General features: G+C 42.5%; 1 protein-coding gene across 1 annotated transcript; it reads left to right on the plus strand.

The window, feature by feature from the left end:
* Nucleotides 1–12,808: 12,808 nt before the first annotated feature.
* LOC116252302 (uncharacterized) lies at nucleotides 12,809–16,043 on the plus strand. The gene is made up of 2 exons (XM_031626467.2): nucleotides 12,809–14,052; nucleotides 14,571–16,043. The coding sequence occupies exons 1-2, from the start codon at nucleotides 13,361–13,363 to the stop codon at nucleotides 15,109–15,111; spliced, it is 1,233 nt and encodes a 410-aa protein (XP_031482327.1). The 5' UTR covers nucleotides 12,809–13,360; the 3' UTR covers nucleotides 15,112–16,043.
* Nucleotides 16,044–16,334: the final 291 nt, after the last annotated feature.

A 16,334-nucleotide genomic window follows, 5' to 3' on the forward strand; every position in this document is an offset into this window, starting at 1 on the left:
ATTGGTTAATTGGGGATGGTCAATTTGGCGATGAGTTTGAGTTTGATTCATGCCCCTCTTCGGTGGGACTTGGGTATGGGCTCTCGGTGGCTGCTCTACCCCTTGGCCCCTTAGGCTAACTCTCCTAGCATCATTCAAGAAAGTCTCACTCATCGCTCCTATGGGATCATTCCTACGGTAATAGGAAGAAGTGTGAGAACGGGGTGGGTCTCTCGTTTGCTCTAAGGTGTTCAATCGGCCATCTATATGGGCAATGGACTGAGTAACCTTCACCAATTGGCATAGGATCAGGTCTAACTTTGGGTCGGAGCCCGAGGATGCACCTTGTTCCACTACTTGGACCTGTTCCACAACTACGTGCTCACCCTCCACCACTTGGGTTTCGGGCTCCATGGTTTTTGCCTTACGTGGGGCCATGTCTACAAGCAAATCTGAACCAAAACAAAAAACTGCTAAATGCTGAATTGAACTACTGCAAAACTGAAATAAAAATCTGCTATGGCTGCTGGAAAAATAGTGAGCAAACTGCCCCACAAACTGCTAGAAAACCGAGTCCAAAAACTGTCACCAATCTGCCCGGACTACTCCCTCGCCGGCCAAAACTAGTAAGCTGAATTCCGATTGTTCTCCAACGGTCTCTAAGCAGCAAAAACAGCAACTAGAGTCCTCCCACGGCTCTGATACCAACTGGTAGGATCGAACTCTAATGCAAGCAGAACCGATGCCGATCATCTCCAAGATCTAGGTGGAGGTTGCTGTTTAATAGGTTTAAATGTTAAATACAACAATTGGTTCCCGCCGGACAGTCACCCCAGCTTAATATAAGGTCAAGAGAGTACAAGTATGTCTTTCCCAAACTCGGTTTCAACCTACTACAAAATTAGAATGAATTGGGTAGGCTTATTACAACCGAAGCGTACATAAAATCACTCTCCTCACTCAACCATTCATTCATTGCAAACCATCTTGTCATGCAATCCTTAAGCGGCCAAACCACACCCTTTTCCTTAGGTTACCACCTCACGTCATTTGCTGGAATTAATCAAGAAATGCGAACCAGCAAGTATCAAGTTACGAAGCTAATAAGAAGTCAACTTCGAATGAGGGCAAGCCTTCACCCCGTGAGACCAATTTAACTTCGGTCTTTTGTTTAGAAAAGGGGATGCAATCGCCGGAGCGCTGGCGAATGTCGAGGCTTCCCTCAAGGTTACGCTCAGTCTCCACCTCACACGACCTCTACTATGCCTACGGACCAGCCATGTTCCCTTTCAATGGATGTGTGGGAAAATGCAAGAGGATAGCAATTAAAGTCCAATCAAATAAGTAAATGAAAAACAGTAACTTCTCATGATGAACATACATCATTGCTATAGTCTTTTGGCCTATCTCAGTCATCTCCTATCATAATAAGTACTTTTTATCAAAGCATGTAAAGAAAAAATATAAGAATTGTAAGCTTTCAAACTATTTTAGTTATCTCATGTCCTAAACGAATGCCTTTCGTCAAAGCTTGTAAAAAAACATATATCAAAATTGCAGGATTTTGGCCTATCTCAATTATCTCATGTTTTAAACAAATGCTTTCTATCAAGAATACAGTGTCTACTGGAACCTGTCCCATCTTCTCAACCTCACTACGGATAAAATTAAAGTCACCAATCAAAAGGACATGCCCACTCTTATTTATCACTATGGCCCCAAGCATTATGATCTGATATCTTCTCAATCAAAAACCAATATGGAGAGGTAGACTCTAATAACATCAAACTCCTTTCTAGAATTAATTTCTTAAAAGGTGCAGGGTATCTATTGACCCTACAACTCATTAGGTTGAATTCCTACGTATTCTACATACATACTATCGTCACCCAATTGCTGTCACATTCAATGTTAGGATAGAAAAAATAAAAAAAGCTTTCTACAAAAAAAAAATGTCTTTAGTAAACATAGGATCAAGTAGAAAAGAAAATATCTGGAGAATGGGAGGACACAAGATGCTAGAGTTAGAGACTGGATGGATCTCCTTCTCTAGCCCACCATGACTGACCACCATGGGCCTCCAAGACAGCCTTACCTCCTCCCTCCATCTTCTGATCTAAAACATTATGAATAGAAGCATGGTAGTTAGCATTAGGCATAGAACAAGACCCATCCAATGCCAAGCCCTTTTTCTTAATAAGACTAACCTCCTTGTACTTTAATGCACATTTCCTTTCAGCAACCGCAAGTAAAATAGGCTTAGAATCAAAACCCTTAGAAACTTTTGATCTACTCATACCCTTGGTTTTAGGCTCAACATGCCCATAACCCTCAATGTCCACTTCAAGAGTTCCCACATCAACATCCTTAATCATATCACCAGCTAATTCGTCATTCTCATGGTGGTCTGACACATATTCCATGAAGGCCGCATCATGAGCTAGAGGCTCCCTGCCATCGCCATTAGCTAAAGAAGCAAAACCACATCCACCTCCTTTGTCTGACTGCCATCACTCAAGACAACAAATCGATTGTTCTAAGCCAGTCTAGTAACCTCTACCTATTAGCCCTCCCACCTCTACAAGGTCTACTCCTAGCAATCTTGACATGAGACCACCCATCATTGAGAGCCTCCATAGGCATCGTAGATTGATTATCATTCAAGGGCTTCCTAGTCAGTAAATTCAGATTGCCATGGAGCAAACATTACACAAATAAGAGTACTTAATTTTGGACTCATATTCAATTGATTGCTTATAAACCCTACCACCAAACAGATAGAGCCCACATGAGAGAAAGATAATGGAATAGAAATAAAGTCACATACAAAACCATACTTGGCCCTTGCTTTTGTAAAACAGTCTGCATCTAGAAGTAAGCCACACAACATCTTCACAAGTCCAGTCAAAACCTTCACATTCCAGAGATGCGAAGCTAGGTCTAATAGGTGAATCTTGAAGTGGAACTCTTGCTGCTTTCACAATTTTGAACTCCACACTTGGCTCCCATCTTTTGGCCACCATAAATTTTCCCCTTACTCTCTATCGACTAGGTTATAGAATGGAATCAAGATCTTCTAATAAAGAAACCTAATAAGGAACACTCTCCTCGAAAGCACAATAAAACAAGCAGAAGACATGAAAGACCATTGTCTTCTCAGATCATTGAAGATAATAGCAAAATCAATCTTCACAACAGGGTTTCTCTTGTCAATACTGCAATTGCAGAATACCAGAATGGCTTCACCAACCGATCTTGAGCCTCATCTGGAATGACCAAGGCCCTATTGGCCCACTTATATATCCCTAAATCAGGTATCCCCATATCATCCCATTCACCTTCCTCATGAACACCAACACTCTCAACAATGGCTGCCCAAGATAGAGATCCATTCCACCTTGAGCCTTCTCTGATCCCAGAGGGATAAGAATCCTTTGCCACTCTAAAGCCTCCCTGTTCCTTGCAATCGATAGGATCCGGTGACACCCTTGATGATTTCACTAAACCCTACAACCGACACTCGTCTCCCCACTGGATCCACATCCGACTTACTTCCCCTCTCTCTTTTCAAGAACAACCCCTTGCAAACACTTCACCATGGCAATGAAAAAAAGAAAATGACTGCTTGTAGGCATGATAGGTGTCAATGAAGAGTAATCTTGAGTTTGATCATATTTTCTGGTACACGTTCCTCAACCTATGAGAAGGAAGAACTCCAATTGTGTAGATGAAGGTCGGTGGGCATATAACTTAAGATATCAAACACACGTGTGGTTTGGAAAAGGCAAAGGGTGATTGTATGCCCGATAGACATTGATGTTGGCTGATACTTAGTCCAATCATGTTTAAATAGCGTCTTTCCTTTGAGAAACACACTGGGCTACTTATGTAAGAGGGAACAGTCTTACTAAACCTTGGTTCTTATTCAACAATGACCTAGAATGCAGCCGATCAATTGGAGATCATCCATGTTGTTAGGGTGTGAAGCAAACTAGCCAATGGCTCTTTGTGAATGTAATATCCAACTCAAAATGTGTATGTGAAGATCATCGAGGTGGTGGTACTATAATGTTGTTAAACATGATAAGGCAAAACAGAACACTAAGCCTATGAAACGAGGCAAAGTGTTCTAAGGCAAAACAAAGCATCGGCTCTACGAACAAAATCATAAAGTAGTATCCATAAATATAATGTTAAAATTAAGAAAAACTATTAAAATAACAAATATGCAAGTAAAGAACAACATGAAAAAACATATTTGCTTATGTTAATTGTCAATCTTCGATCAAATCATGATATTGAAAAATGAAAATAACTGAAACAAAATGAGGCAATCCCCTAAATCGACCTATCTTAGCAATACCTTCTATGCATCGTTTATGTACAAACTGAATACGACATAAACCAAACCATATTGCATAATGTATCATTTAACATTCACAGTGGACAACAATAACTGAAAATATCAACTAATAGAATAACTATCTACACAAAAATTCAAGAGAACAACAATTTAAAAGGACAAAGTTTTCAAATTTCAAGTATAGTATATGAACAAGTACTCAAGAAAAATCATCTTTTTAATACATATGCCAACAAGTTCAAAGAAAGTTTAAAGTTCAAATGTTCTCATCATTGTCATCTTCATCAAAAGTAGATAAAGGATCTTCAATTGAATAATCCATATACAAAATAGAATTATCATTACTATGGATCAATTGCCTCAATCCTCCTTCGTGTCCAAGGAAGATGCACGAATGTCTACTCAAGGAATGCTTGATTCGGGTTCGTTGCAGATCTAAGACGTCAATGGCTGCCGGCGGCCATTAACGAAGCTTGGATCTCCACTATCATGACGGCTTGGTCAGTATTGCAATGTAGTGCTCTAAGAGCCACGCCCTAGGAACCAAGGAACTCTCCACGCATGGAGGAAAGAGAAATCTCAAATTTCATTAAGCAAGAATGCTTAAAGTGTCTCGGTTTTGGCTTATATACAAGTGTCAAACCAGTTCCAAACAATGTCTCGAGACAAGACGTAAAACAAACCGAATCAAGTAGAGAAAACGGTACAAAAACAATTGAATCAAATCAACTTAAGTCAATGTCTAAATCTGATTTGGGGCTTGAGCCCCCACCTCGCCGAGGTCCGCCTGAGCTTCGCATGTATGGTCCGTGAAGTGGGCTCGAGCTCAAGATGCATGAGTCGTAGGTCGGCCTAGGTCTTCCTCTTCCAGACTAGGTGAGTCCGGGCCTTCTTCATCTAGGCTAGGTGAGCCTAGGTCTTCCGCACCTAGACATGACGGGTCTATGTCTCCTAGGTAAAGGTCACTTAGGTCTTCTATGAACCTCGCACTCTTAACCTCACACTGCGAAGATACGCCAAAGCCGCTTGAAGCCTCTCCCGCTATGCTTGAGGAGTTAACCTCACAAGAGAAAAATCCGCCTCTTCTAGAATCTGCCATAAAAGCTTTTGGAAAGATAACGTGCCTAAACTTTTCTCCTCCCTCTGATGCCGCGCCCACCTGTTCTTTACAAAATTTTAAACACAAAAGTTAGCCTCACAACAATTATGAGCGCCTTGGGCGGAGGTGCCAATGTGGAAAGTACAGGCTCTATAGGTAGGCTCGTATCAGATTGCCTTCTTGGTTTCTTTTTATGTATTGTATAATGTATCAATAGCATTGCTACCTGTATCTTTCAATTCACAAGTAGCAGCGTTGTTGGTTTTGGTCCTGCCTCTGCTCCCCACCATCGCTACTCCAAAGATCTCCTGCTAGCCCTCCTCATCCACTACCCTCATCATTCCTTCCCTCCCCACGCTCCCTTCCTCTCTCTCTTGTTCACTCTTATTCGGTTTCGTCCCCTCTGGCCTGCTACGGGCTCTTCCCATGTCTTTGTCTTTTTCTCTCCCCTGCGTACTTGTGTCTAGGCCTCCGTCGCCGGTTGTCGGGCTTTGCTCCAGCATCCCCCTCTCCCCTGCCAGGTCGGCCTAGGTCGCTTTCTTTTCTTCTTCGTGGTTCTGGTTTTCTCCGGCAGTGGTGCTCATTGTCATTGCTGCCTCCCCTGACTTGTTGTGGGTTGGACGTGTCACGACCCAATTTTTTACACCAATTTTTTTTTTCATTTCTATAATAGCAGAAGCAACATTGAGTCATGACCAAAACATAAAGAAATCAGACACTGCTTTATTTCAATAATAAAATACGTGGACCCAAACAAAAATAACCGCAAATCCCTAAAACCGACGTAGTGTCCAAAATGCCAATGTCCGTCCATCACAAGACTGAGGTCGTCCCTCCATGAGCCATAACCTATCAAGAACTACCTGTAAAGATAGAAAGAAGGGTCAGAATTCCTTTGAGTATAGAAAAATCCGGCCATGAATGGAACATGGCCCAACAAAATAATTTTTGATTTTTGTAAAACAAATTCATATAAGGGCCTTATGAAACACAACCATAAGACTCCAAACCTTAACACATATTGTTGCAGTACGTCACATTATTAAAAACAAAACGAGGTGTGCACAACCTCCAAAATGTCGTAGGCTTCCAACCGTGGTTCTCTGACAATGTCATGATCATCGTGCCGAGCAACAATAAAAATCCTCATAGGCACTCACGGGAAGAACAGAACATATCTTCACCAGGCGATCCAACAGATCGAGGGTAACTTGTAGTGAACCCTCCTGAGATATCCCAGATCGCCACTGCAGCAGCATGGTCCCTCTAGGAACCAGGGATGAGGAACCAGGAGATGCCTTGCTCTCCTACAACAGCAGCAAAATCTCGGGCCCTGGTACCGCCCAATACCCTGTGGGCCCTCCAGTATAGCCAGGTGAGTGTGCGACAAGAGTGGGCTTATGCGCACCACTATCTCCTGGGACAAAACCAGACACTGGGCAAAATCACAAGTTCACACTTGCATAAACCATTTCACACAGTCCATGTTTCGCCTTCGAATTTCAAATGTGAAGGTTTCTCATCATTAGACATCATCTATTACCTGTCACAGAAACTGCCTTTAGGCTTGGTTTTCTAGACAACAAAAATAAGTCATTTTATAACTTGATTTAATGGCAGCAGAAAAAAGTCGAGTAAACATGTAACAATACATAGTATCTCACGTTCAGAAATTCAAATAATAATATTGTAATCATTATATAGAAACAAGAGATCTCATAACCCTTTTTCTGAAATTTTAAACAAAACCAAGGGCATGAAAGAGCAAATACAACATAATATTTCGCTTTTTCACTGAAATTGCAAACAATTTAATAAAAACCATCTTTTGCAAATTTAAGGACTTAAAGGGTGCCGATTCGCAATTTCATAAGAATTCATGGGTTCTTATGGAAAATAACATTCACGGACCCCTTTTTGAAGATGTTTTTAGCAAAAACATTGCGGCATGCATATATAAAAACTATAACAGCCTTTTTAAGAATTTTGCTAATAATCTGGACCATTTCTGAAATTTTCAAAATGAATATAAATTCCTCGAACCTTAGCCCACTTTTCATTTCTCGCTGGTCTTTCTCTCCCCTCACGAGAGCACATCCCTCTTCTTCCTGTTTCAATCAACAGTCATTCAAAAATTAATATATCTTCATTGGGTTTTCCAAAAATTATGAAATTTTACTGATCTTTTGAAGCAGATGAATCCAACGAGCTCTTGCTCGACAATTTCCGACAACGGAATTGACAACGCCGGCCGTCGGAATACCGTTCAGTTTCTGGTTTCACAGGAAAGCATTCCAGTGACAGGCGGTCACTCAAAAATCCATATCTCTTCAACCGCTTATCTAAAAATTATGAAATTTTACAAGAATAATCTTCAGATGCAGGCGAATCCAACGAGTATTTACTCGTTATTTTTCAACACCGGAGCTAGCAGCGCCGGTCACCGGAATCCAATGTAGTTTTCAGATTTTCTATCACTGAAAACACTCCAGCGATAGACAGTCATTCAAAACTCCATATCTTTTTATAAACGACTCCAAAAATTATGAATTTTTACAGGCATAATCTACAAAAGCAGACGAATCCAAGGAGCTCTTAAATTTTGTTTTCCGACACCGGAGCTGACAACGCCGGTGGCCGGAAGCAGGGGCAGAGGGAGGGGGAGGGCCGCCTAGGCCATGGCCCCACCCTGGCCAATGAAAAAAAAAACTTTTACATTGAAAAAAATATTATTTTTTAATCACTCTATGTATTTTTTAGATTTAAATTCAGTTTGGCCCTACCCGGATCCAGAGGTTGGACTGTCCTGACTCCGCCACTGGCCGGAAGTCACTGTAGTTTTCAAATTTTCTAGATACTTTAACAAAAATCACAGGCGGCCAGCGAGCTAACTCCCTAACGCCTTTCATCTAGCGAGCTAATTTGGGGCCGTGCTTGAGGGCGTTCCATCCTCCCTGGTAACAGCTAGCATTGATTTTTAAATATTATGTGATTTCTGTCCTCCCTGAGTGACGCCTGAGGGCGTTTAACCAGGCTGAGTCTTACGGTATTGCCCTCATTATACCCTTTTTTTTATTTTCTGTACACATTTAATTAAATCTCATACATGCATATATATATATATATATTTTTTCATTCTAAGAAATCAAAGATGACTCAACGAAGAACACTGTATACTACTCCCATCATACAACGCCTCATGCGCATACATAGATCTACATGTATATGTATCTATACAAAAATAAAAAAAATATACGGCTTCATGCTACAATCATAACTCAATATCCCCATACCTTTCAAATCTGAGTTGAATTCTCATGAGCTTCTTTGCTTCTGGTTCTTTTCCAGCAACCACCACTTCAATCTCCACTAGAAAGAGGGCAAAGATGAGGACGTCCCTCACACTCTCTCTCTCTCACGTTGAGTCTTCTCCTCTATGAATGCAGCAAAGAATGATTAATTTCAATCTTTCTCAAGGAAATGAATAACCCGCCAGTTTTTATTTCCTCTTTCTTTCTTTCCATAACCATAACTGCTCTCCTTATGGTCAAACTGACAGTTTCAATTATCATTTAAATCTACCGTTTAGAATTTCCTGCCCATATCAACGTTTTCCATAATTAAGGAAAAGGAAAGAAAATCGTGGGCATTACAGGATGTCTGATGTCTCTCTCCTTAGCAACATGCGCTTGCTGTTCAATTCCATGCCTGCCGTCCATGACCATCCTCCCCAGTCCCCTGCATCCTAGTGTGTTTGGCGCCGTCCTCATCTGCCTTGCAGTGGCCTCCTGGTGTGTTGGAGCAGTCCTCGTTGATTTTGTGTTTGTGCTGGGTAGCAGTGAGTCTGGTGTCGAACATTTTGAGGCTCTGATGTCGTCGTCTCAATACGCTGCTATGCAGCGTGCTTAGAATAGGGGTCCCATGCATGACACTCATCAATTCATGGAACGCTCTTACTTCGTTTTCATCCAAAATGTTACATGTACTGACTACCTTCCATGTTCTCATAGTAGGGACACGCGTGGATGTTGTGATGGTGGCTAAGTGAGCATTTGACAAGTACTATCATAAAGTATATCTCAAAGATTATGACAGATTTATAGGACATTGAATCCTAATGTTCGTCTCAATCTTAGTTTGGCACGACACATTGTGTAATATTCATGGGATTTATAGGACATTGTAACATATATATATATATGTATATAGTGAATGATTCAAACTCATATATCAAAATTAGAGTCATCGATCAATGTGTTTTTAGATGAATGGTCTTGATTAACTTTTCTTTTTTACATCTAAATCCACCGTCGGCGTAACCTGGAACACCGCGATCGGCAGTTTGTCAGAAAGAAGGGAAGCCTTGATGGCTTCCCCCATCCCGTCGACGGTGCTTGGGGGCTCCAATGATAGGAGGAGGAAGGGGAAGGGGAACGAACCCTAATGGCTCCCCCCTTGCCCTTCACCCATCGTCAATCTTCAGGCAATGGGGGAGGGCCGGCCGGTCATCGAAGAGGAAGCAGGAGGAAGAAGAGAGAGAAAGATTGAGACCAATCTGAGTAAGATTTGATGTCCGTTAGGATCATTATAAACTATATATATATATATATATATATATATATATATATATATATATATATATATATATATATATATATAAAAGTTGGTAAAAGCATTTGGATAGGAGATATAAAGTAGACCTATTAAAATTAATTATTAAAGTAGCTTTTCTTTAATCTAACTTTATGAATATGATCTTAAGAGTGATTTTGTGAAAAAAAATTATTAAATTAGTAATTTTTTAATTTAATAATGTTTTTTAACAATTAAAATATGAAGTACTCTTATAACATCAAAATTTTTTTGTAATAAAAAGACTTCATCAAACTTGTGTATATATATATATATATATATATATATATATATATATATATATATATATATATATGACTCAGATAAAGAGTTTGGAATTATTCCAAACTGTGAGCTGACATATGGCACACTCTTATGCTTACACAAATCTGATGATATACATGTACGAAATTCTCTCTCCTCACGTTGATTTTGCTCGGATTCACCAGTTAACTCAAATCCAGGGATGTCCAGGCATGGCCCACAATGAAATGGCTTTTTTATTATATATATAATGTGTGTGAGAGAGAGATGTAGTATACCACAAGAAGGGGATGTAGACTGAAAAACTATAAAAATAAAAAACAGTTTTACTCAAGCTAATGATCCTGACGGGTTCAAAATATAATCCAAGTGACACGATCTATAAGAGGCAGCCGATGTAGACTGAAAAAGTATAGAAAGTAAAAAATCAAAACAGTCGCACTCAAATTTCAATATAATGATAGGGAGGGCGGGTTCAAAATAAAAAACTAGGTGACAAGATCCAAAGGACGATCTGCTTCTAATACTCGAAAGCAGATCCGCTCCAGCCGAAGCAACAAAAGAAAGAAAACCAGCTCTTGTCAACATCACCAGTACCCGACGATAACGTGCAGCGAGTTGCCAATTGTGGACGCGGATAAGTCAAGTCGAACCCGGAACCCGAATGACATGCGTCCACCGCCTCGCAAGAAGTTAAAGTAGCCTTTTGGCCCTTGAAAGGGGGTGGAGAGCGAGCTGCGAAACTGCGTACCAAATCCGAGCCTCTCGGGAGGTTAGCTGGTAAAGGCGTCAACAGAAGAAGAGGGATGTTAACGGGTTGGATAAAAAAAAGATATACATCTTACATTATATCCACTTTGTCGGGTGTTCATATGTTGGAACTCGAATTTGAATTTGAATGCGATAAAGAAGTAATTATACCATATTCAAATTCAAATCCAATCTATATCCAATTTTGAGATTCACATCCGAGTTCCAAATTTGACTTTTAATCCGAATCAAAACCGCATTACAATATAAATGTATGAACATTAGATCTATAATATTTGTTTAAGATTAGATCTGATCTGAATCCAAATCTGATCACATATAAATCCAAATCCAATTAGATGTCATTTATTAAATTGGAATCCAATCTCATTTCTTCATTGGATATCATTTTTTTTTCTATATCTAGCTTTTGGGAGCGGTTGGGTTTGACACCATATCTAAATTGAATTTATTGACATCTCTACATGATCCTAGGCCCATTGCAAATTCTACAAGTCCATATTTGGTAGTAGAAACAAGGTCGAAACAAACACCACTATAAGCAGGGGCTCACCCTGGCCAATGAAAAAAAATTATATTGAAAAAAATAAAATTTTGTAATTGCGCCATATATTTTTCGAATTTGAATTCAATTTAGTCCTACTCATATCTAAAGGTTGAACTGTCGGCCCCTCCTGAAAAAAATTCTGGCTCCACCCTTGATTGTAAGAACATAAATGCCAATGAATGTAAGAAGTTAAGTATCCGGTGAGTAAGAAGAATGTTACCATCTAGTTGAGAGCCAAAGCTCCTACAATTTTCCTCCATTATACATGTAGCAGACCTATTTTTGGTGTCTCTAAATGATGCTTATGAGGTACTTTAGATGACATATCAATGCTGCCACCTTCTCTTCCTTCCCTTTTATAGCATAGGGAGTTGATGCTCCAAGATCTTAATGGAGATTGGATGATGCTTATGAGGTACTTTAGATGACATATCAATGCTGCTACCTTCTCTTCCTTCCCTTTTACAGCATAGGGAGTTGATGCTCCAAGATCTTGAAATGGATATTGGAGACCCATCAGTTCCTGTATCATCCATTAGAACTCTGTTCGAACCATAGAATTCAAATGCCAAATCCTAATATCTACATGCCTTTTGATCTGCATAGCCTGGAAATCATGCTCCCAGCCAAATTTCGTTGGAAAAACCCACATCTGCTTGTCATCAGATTCGGTAGTGGAATTTGCATTCACACTTCAAACTCCTGATACCATCCCTGGGGTTGTTGAGTAGTTATTCATGGGTATCCGGTAGCGGATCTCTCCTTAGAATCAGGTGACAAAGAAACGGATAAGAGAGATACAAAGATAAAGAAAAGGGAAACTTTTTTGTCCAAAGGACAACTTTTTGGCCATAATTTCAAATATGAGCTTCCAAGTTTTATTGTTTTATAGTTAAGACGAGCCTGCTTTAGCCATTGCCTTTAGAACAACTTGTAGGTTGGAAGAAAGCAACGCTGGAAGGCAATAATCTGACGGAACGGAAGGGCTTTTTACGCAATTAACGTAAAAATGAGGACTGTGTCAGAAACTGAGAAATGTGAGGATTGTGTTCGAGATTGTCTTCAGACGGGGCAACTAGGCAAAATTTTCCAAGGATAATAAGAAAGGGACAAACTTGTACATTCTGCTGCTTACCACACACGCTGCGGTCGCTCCATCGCTGTCGTCCATCTTGAAATCGGAAGCATAAGGACAAAGGTGGAACCGAGAAAGAGGGAGCAAGCACCATAGAATTCCAAAGGCGTCTCACGGCATAAGGACCAAGAGAATTTCTCCTTACCCCGAAAACGCCCTCGTTCCGCGCGGGTAGCAAACAAGCAAAAAGGAAATGTTTTGGGACCCTGAAGAAAATAAAATAACAAATTGCAGAGAGAGAGAGAGAGAGAGGAACCAAGGAGTCATTTGGTGGGAAAAGACGCAGTCTCCCGCAGCGTTCGGACTCGGGTGAGGTGACGCGGCTGACGCCTGGGCTCCATCCTCCCCTCCCTTCCCTTCTTCTTCTTCAACTTCTTCTCTCTCTTTCTCAATCTTCCGCCATATCATATTTCTTACTCTGCTTAAATTTCTGAATTCAAAGAGAGAGGGATATGCTTCGTGTCGATAAATTTAGAAGAAACAGATAGCAAGAATTTCGATCTTCTTCACCGACAGGATTGACTCGATTCTGAGTCTCTGACGTTCTAATAGAGGGGCGGCTTTCTGCATATGACGTTGGCGGTGGTGCCGGAAGGGCCAGCGGCAGCACAGCCGTGTCCGAAGGTCTGCTTCTCTTTCGCGGCCTACGCGAAGAATGTGATCAGCCACCTGAAGAGCTGCCAAATCCCGGTGGCGGAGGGGCTCTCCGATGAGGAGTTTTCAAAGATTGAGCGCAGCTTGAACTTCACCTTCCCGCCCGACCTCCGGTCGATCTTGAGCGAGGGCCTCCCTGTCGGCATCGGCTTCCCAGACTGGCGATTGTCGACGTTCCGGCAGCTGAGGATGATGTTCGACCTGCCGATGTCCGGGATCGTTTACGGGGTCGCTAAGGGCTGGTTCTGGCACGACGCTTGGGGGCCGAGGCCGGACGGTGCGGAGGAGGCCATTGCCCGAGCCAAGGAGCGCCTGAGGGAGGCGCCGGTCCTTGTGCCGATCTACAGCCACTGCTACATTCCCTCCAGTCCGGTGATCTCCGGCAACCCCGTCTTCCTCATCCACGACGCGCACTTCTACTACGCGGGCTTCGACGTCGCCGACTTCTTCCAGCGCGAGGCCTTCGTGCCCCTTGGATTCCGCCCATGCGACGCGTTGGTCCCGGCGAGATGCTCCCTGGGCGACGACCAGGCCGTGCCGGAGACTCCCGTTCGGAGCGGCGGCAACACGCCGAGAAAAGCGGCCTCCCAGGCCCGGATGATCTCCAGGTATATCTACACATATAGCCTATTCTTTTTCCCCGTTTCTGCATAAAGTCTATTTTCTCCCTCCAATTTTAAGGAAGAACGAATGTATCGGTTATGCCGGGTCGATAAACGAACCGAATCGGAACGAATTTTCGACCGCATCGGTGAATTTGGAAGCCTATGAGGCCCAAACGCAATTTGAGAATATGATCGGAATATGTTCCGAAGCTCAAATGGGACGCATCAGTGGGTTCATCTCCGGTCCGTCTGATGACAGACTCGTTTTTCTCCAACAGAGGAGAGTGGGAATTTATTCCCGGCGACCGGGCCCTTTCTCGGATTCCGTGGGCACGAGATGGACTCCACGGAACGTGGCAGAGGCCACAGGGTGCAGAAACCCGCAATGCGCTTTGGAGCTTTGGTCCTCAGAGAAAGAGACCAGTCGCCTCGACCTGCCTTCAGAGGAGACACGACGTTTCTGAAGGGGGATGTCCCCCTTTCGTACTCTTCTGAAATGGCCAAACTGCCCTAATTCTCAGGTATAAATACTTCAACGGCGACCGGAAGCACCCGTTGCCAAGCAACGCGCTGAACCGGTTCACGATGCAGGCGCCGGCGTGGGTCGCGAAGGCCGCTCGGCGGATCGACTTCTGGTCCGACCTGGTGGAGGGGAACGGCTGGTCCAACCGCAATGGCGACGCGGCAGCGGTGGCGTCGAGGGAGGCGCGAGATGCGAAAGAGCGGGAGGAGGAGGAAGTGGAGGTGGAGATGGCAGTGGAGGAGGAGGTGGGGCTGAACGCCGGGTGGGTGGAGGCCTACCTTGTGGAGATGGAGGGGAGGCTGAGGAGGGGCGGGTGGAAGGAGGACGACATCAGGGAGATGGTCGGCGACAACGGCGAGGCGAGGGAACCGGCGTGGCCATCATCGCCGGACAGGGAAAGCCTGGCGTCGCACGTCCGGCTGCTGTCGACGGCGCTCTGCAAGGCCGGGTGGAGCGAGCAGGACGTCATCGAGGCGCTGGGGCTTTTCGAGGAAGACGACAGGGTGGAGATCGTGCCGGTGGAGAACGGGGGTCAATGAGGAACAGCAGTTTCTTTTTTCCTCTTTTTTTATTATTTTACATTTCTTCTTTACTTGGGTATGGTGAGTAAAGAAGCCCGTTCAACAGAGGCAGTCTCATCACAAGAATGTCTTGCGACTCTCTGGCAGAGGCTCCATGTTTCAAGGATATATATGCATATATGTCATTCTTTACTGGGTTTCCCACTGAAAGGAAAGCAAGCAGCTTCTAGGTTTTTGGTGGTTGTCTTATTGTTAGTTAGTGGAAAATCTTGGGAGTGGTTTAGGTAGGGAAGGGAAGATTGGTTTCTTCAGTCTTGCGTGTTTGGCGTCCGGCAAAGGAAGATCTGCAGCTGTCGATGGAAGGGAAACGCCGGAATGGAGTTCTTTGGTGGTGGGGCTTTGGCTGTTCATTCTTCAAATATCATGGTGAGTATAATATGTGATTAACATTTGAGAAAGATATTTTCCGATCAACTGTAAATGATATTAATGTGGAACCCATTAAGTTGGATTGGCTAAAGGCTGAATTTCACCCGAATTTAGCAAGGAGATGGTAGACCAGATCCACTTTCTTGAGACGAACAACATCAAAACCTAAGCTCAATGTTCGTCTTTTGGTGCTTGGAATGAGGTTCCAGCATAGTGCCGGTCGTGAAAGTTGAACCTGATTTCATGGCACATGCGGCCGAGCCCTCTTCTTCAACCGAATGGATTAAGGTGAACGGCAGGGCAGTTTCGAGTTCGAGTAACGTGTAGACGTTGAATGATGTGTTCTGGCCAGGGATGTCCGGATTGTTGATTACTGAGCAATAAAAAACTCTTGGCTTGACTTGGAATTAGGGACGTGAAATATCCAACTTGTACGAAATTTGATGCAATTGGTATTTTGGATTTGAATTGGAATCTTATTCTGTAAAATCGAAATCAAATGCGACTAATAGATTGAATTGCGTCGGGTCTTCATGTGTTCTCAGTCAGATGCACGGTAGGGCGAATAGCTTTGACAGAATATATTGAATAGAAGATCATTAGGTCTTAAACGTAGTTCTACTCCAATTACTGTTATGTGTTGAGTCAAGTACAATCATTATACTTGACTAGTGTTTGAATAGTCATACGAGTATACTAATATAAACGGCATAACTAAACTCGTACCATTATGGGTGGACACTTTGTGAGTGTTTTATTTGTGAGTGTTTTATGAATTTTAAAGATTGAATAATTTTATAAAATATTAGATT

The sequence above is a fragment of the Nymphaea colorata genome, chromosome 4 (genome assembly GCF_008831285.2).
Source record: "Nymphaea colorata isolate Beijing-Zhang1983 chromosome 4, ASM883128v2, whole genome shotgun sequence".
NCBI lineage: Eukaryota > Viridiplantae > Streptophyta > Magnoliopsida > Nymphaeales > Nymphaeaceae > Nymphaea > Nymphaea colorata.

What these genes read in the sequence shown, in the direction of transcription:
- LOC116252302 (XM_031626467.2), top strand. Translation starts at nt 13,361, where the DNA reads ATGACGTTGGCGGTGGTGCCGGAAGGGCCAGCGGCAGCACAGCCGTGT. An exon ending in CAGGCCCGGATGATCTCCAG is followed by an intron (nt 14,053 to 14,570) that starts GTATATCTACAC and finishes CCTAATTCTCAG; the next exon opens with GTATAAATACTTCAACGGCG.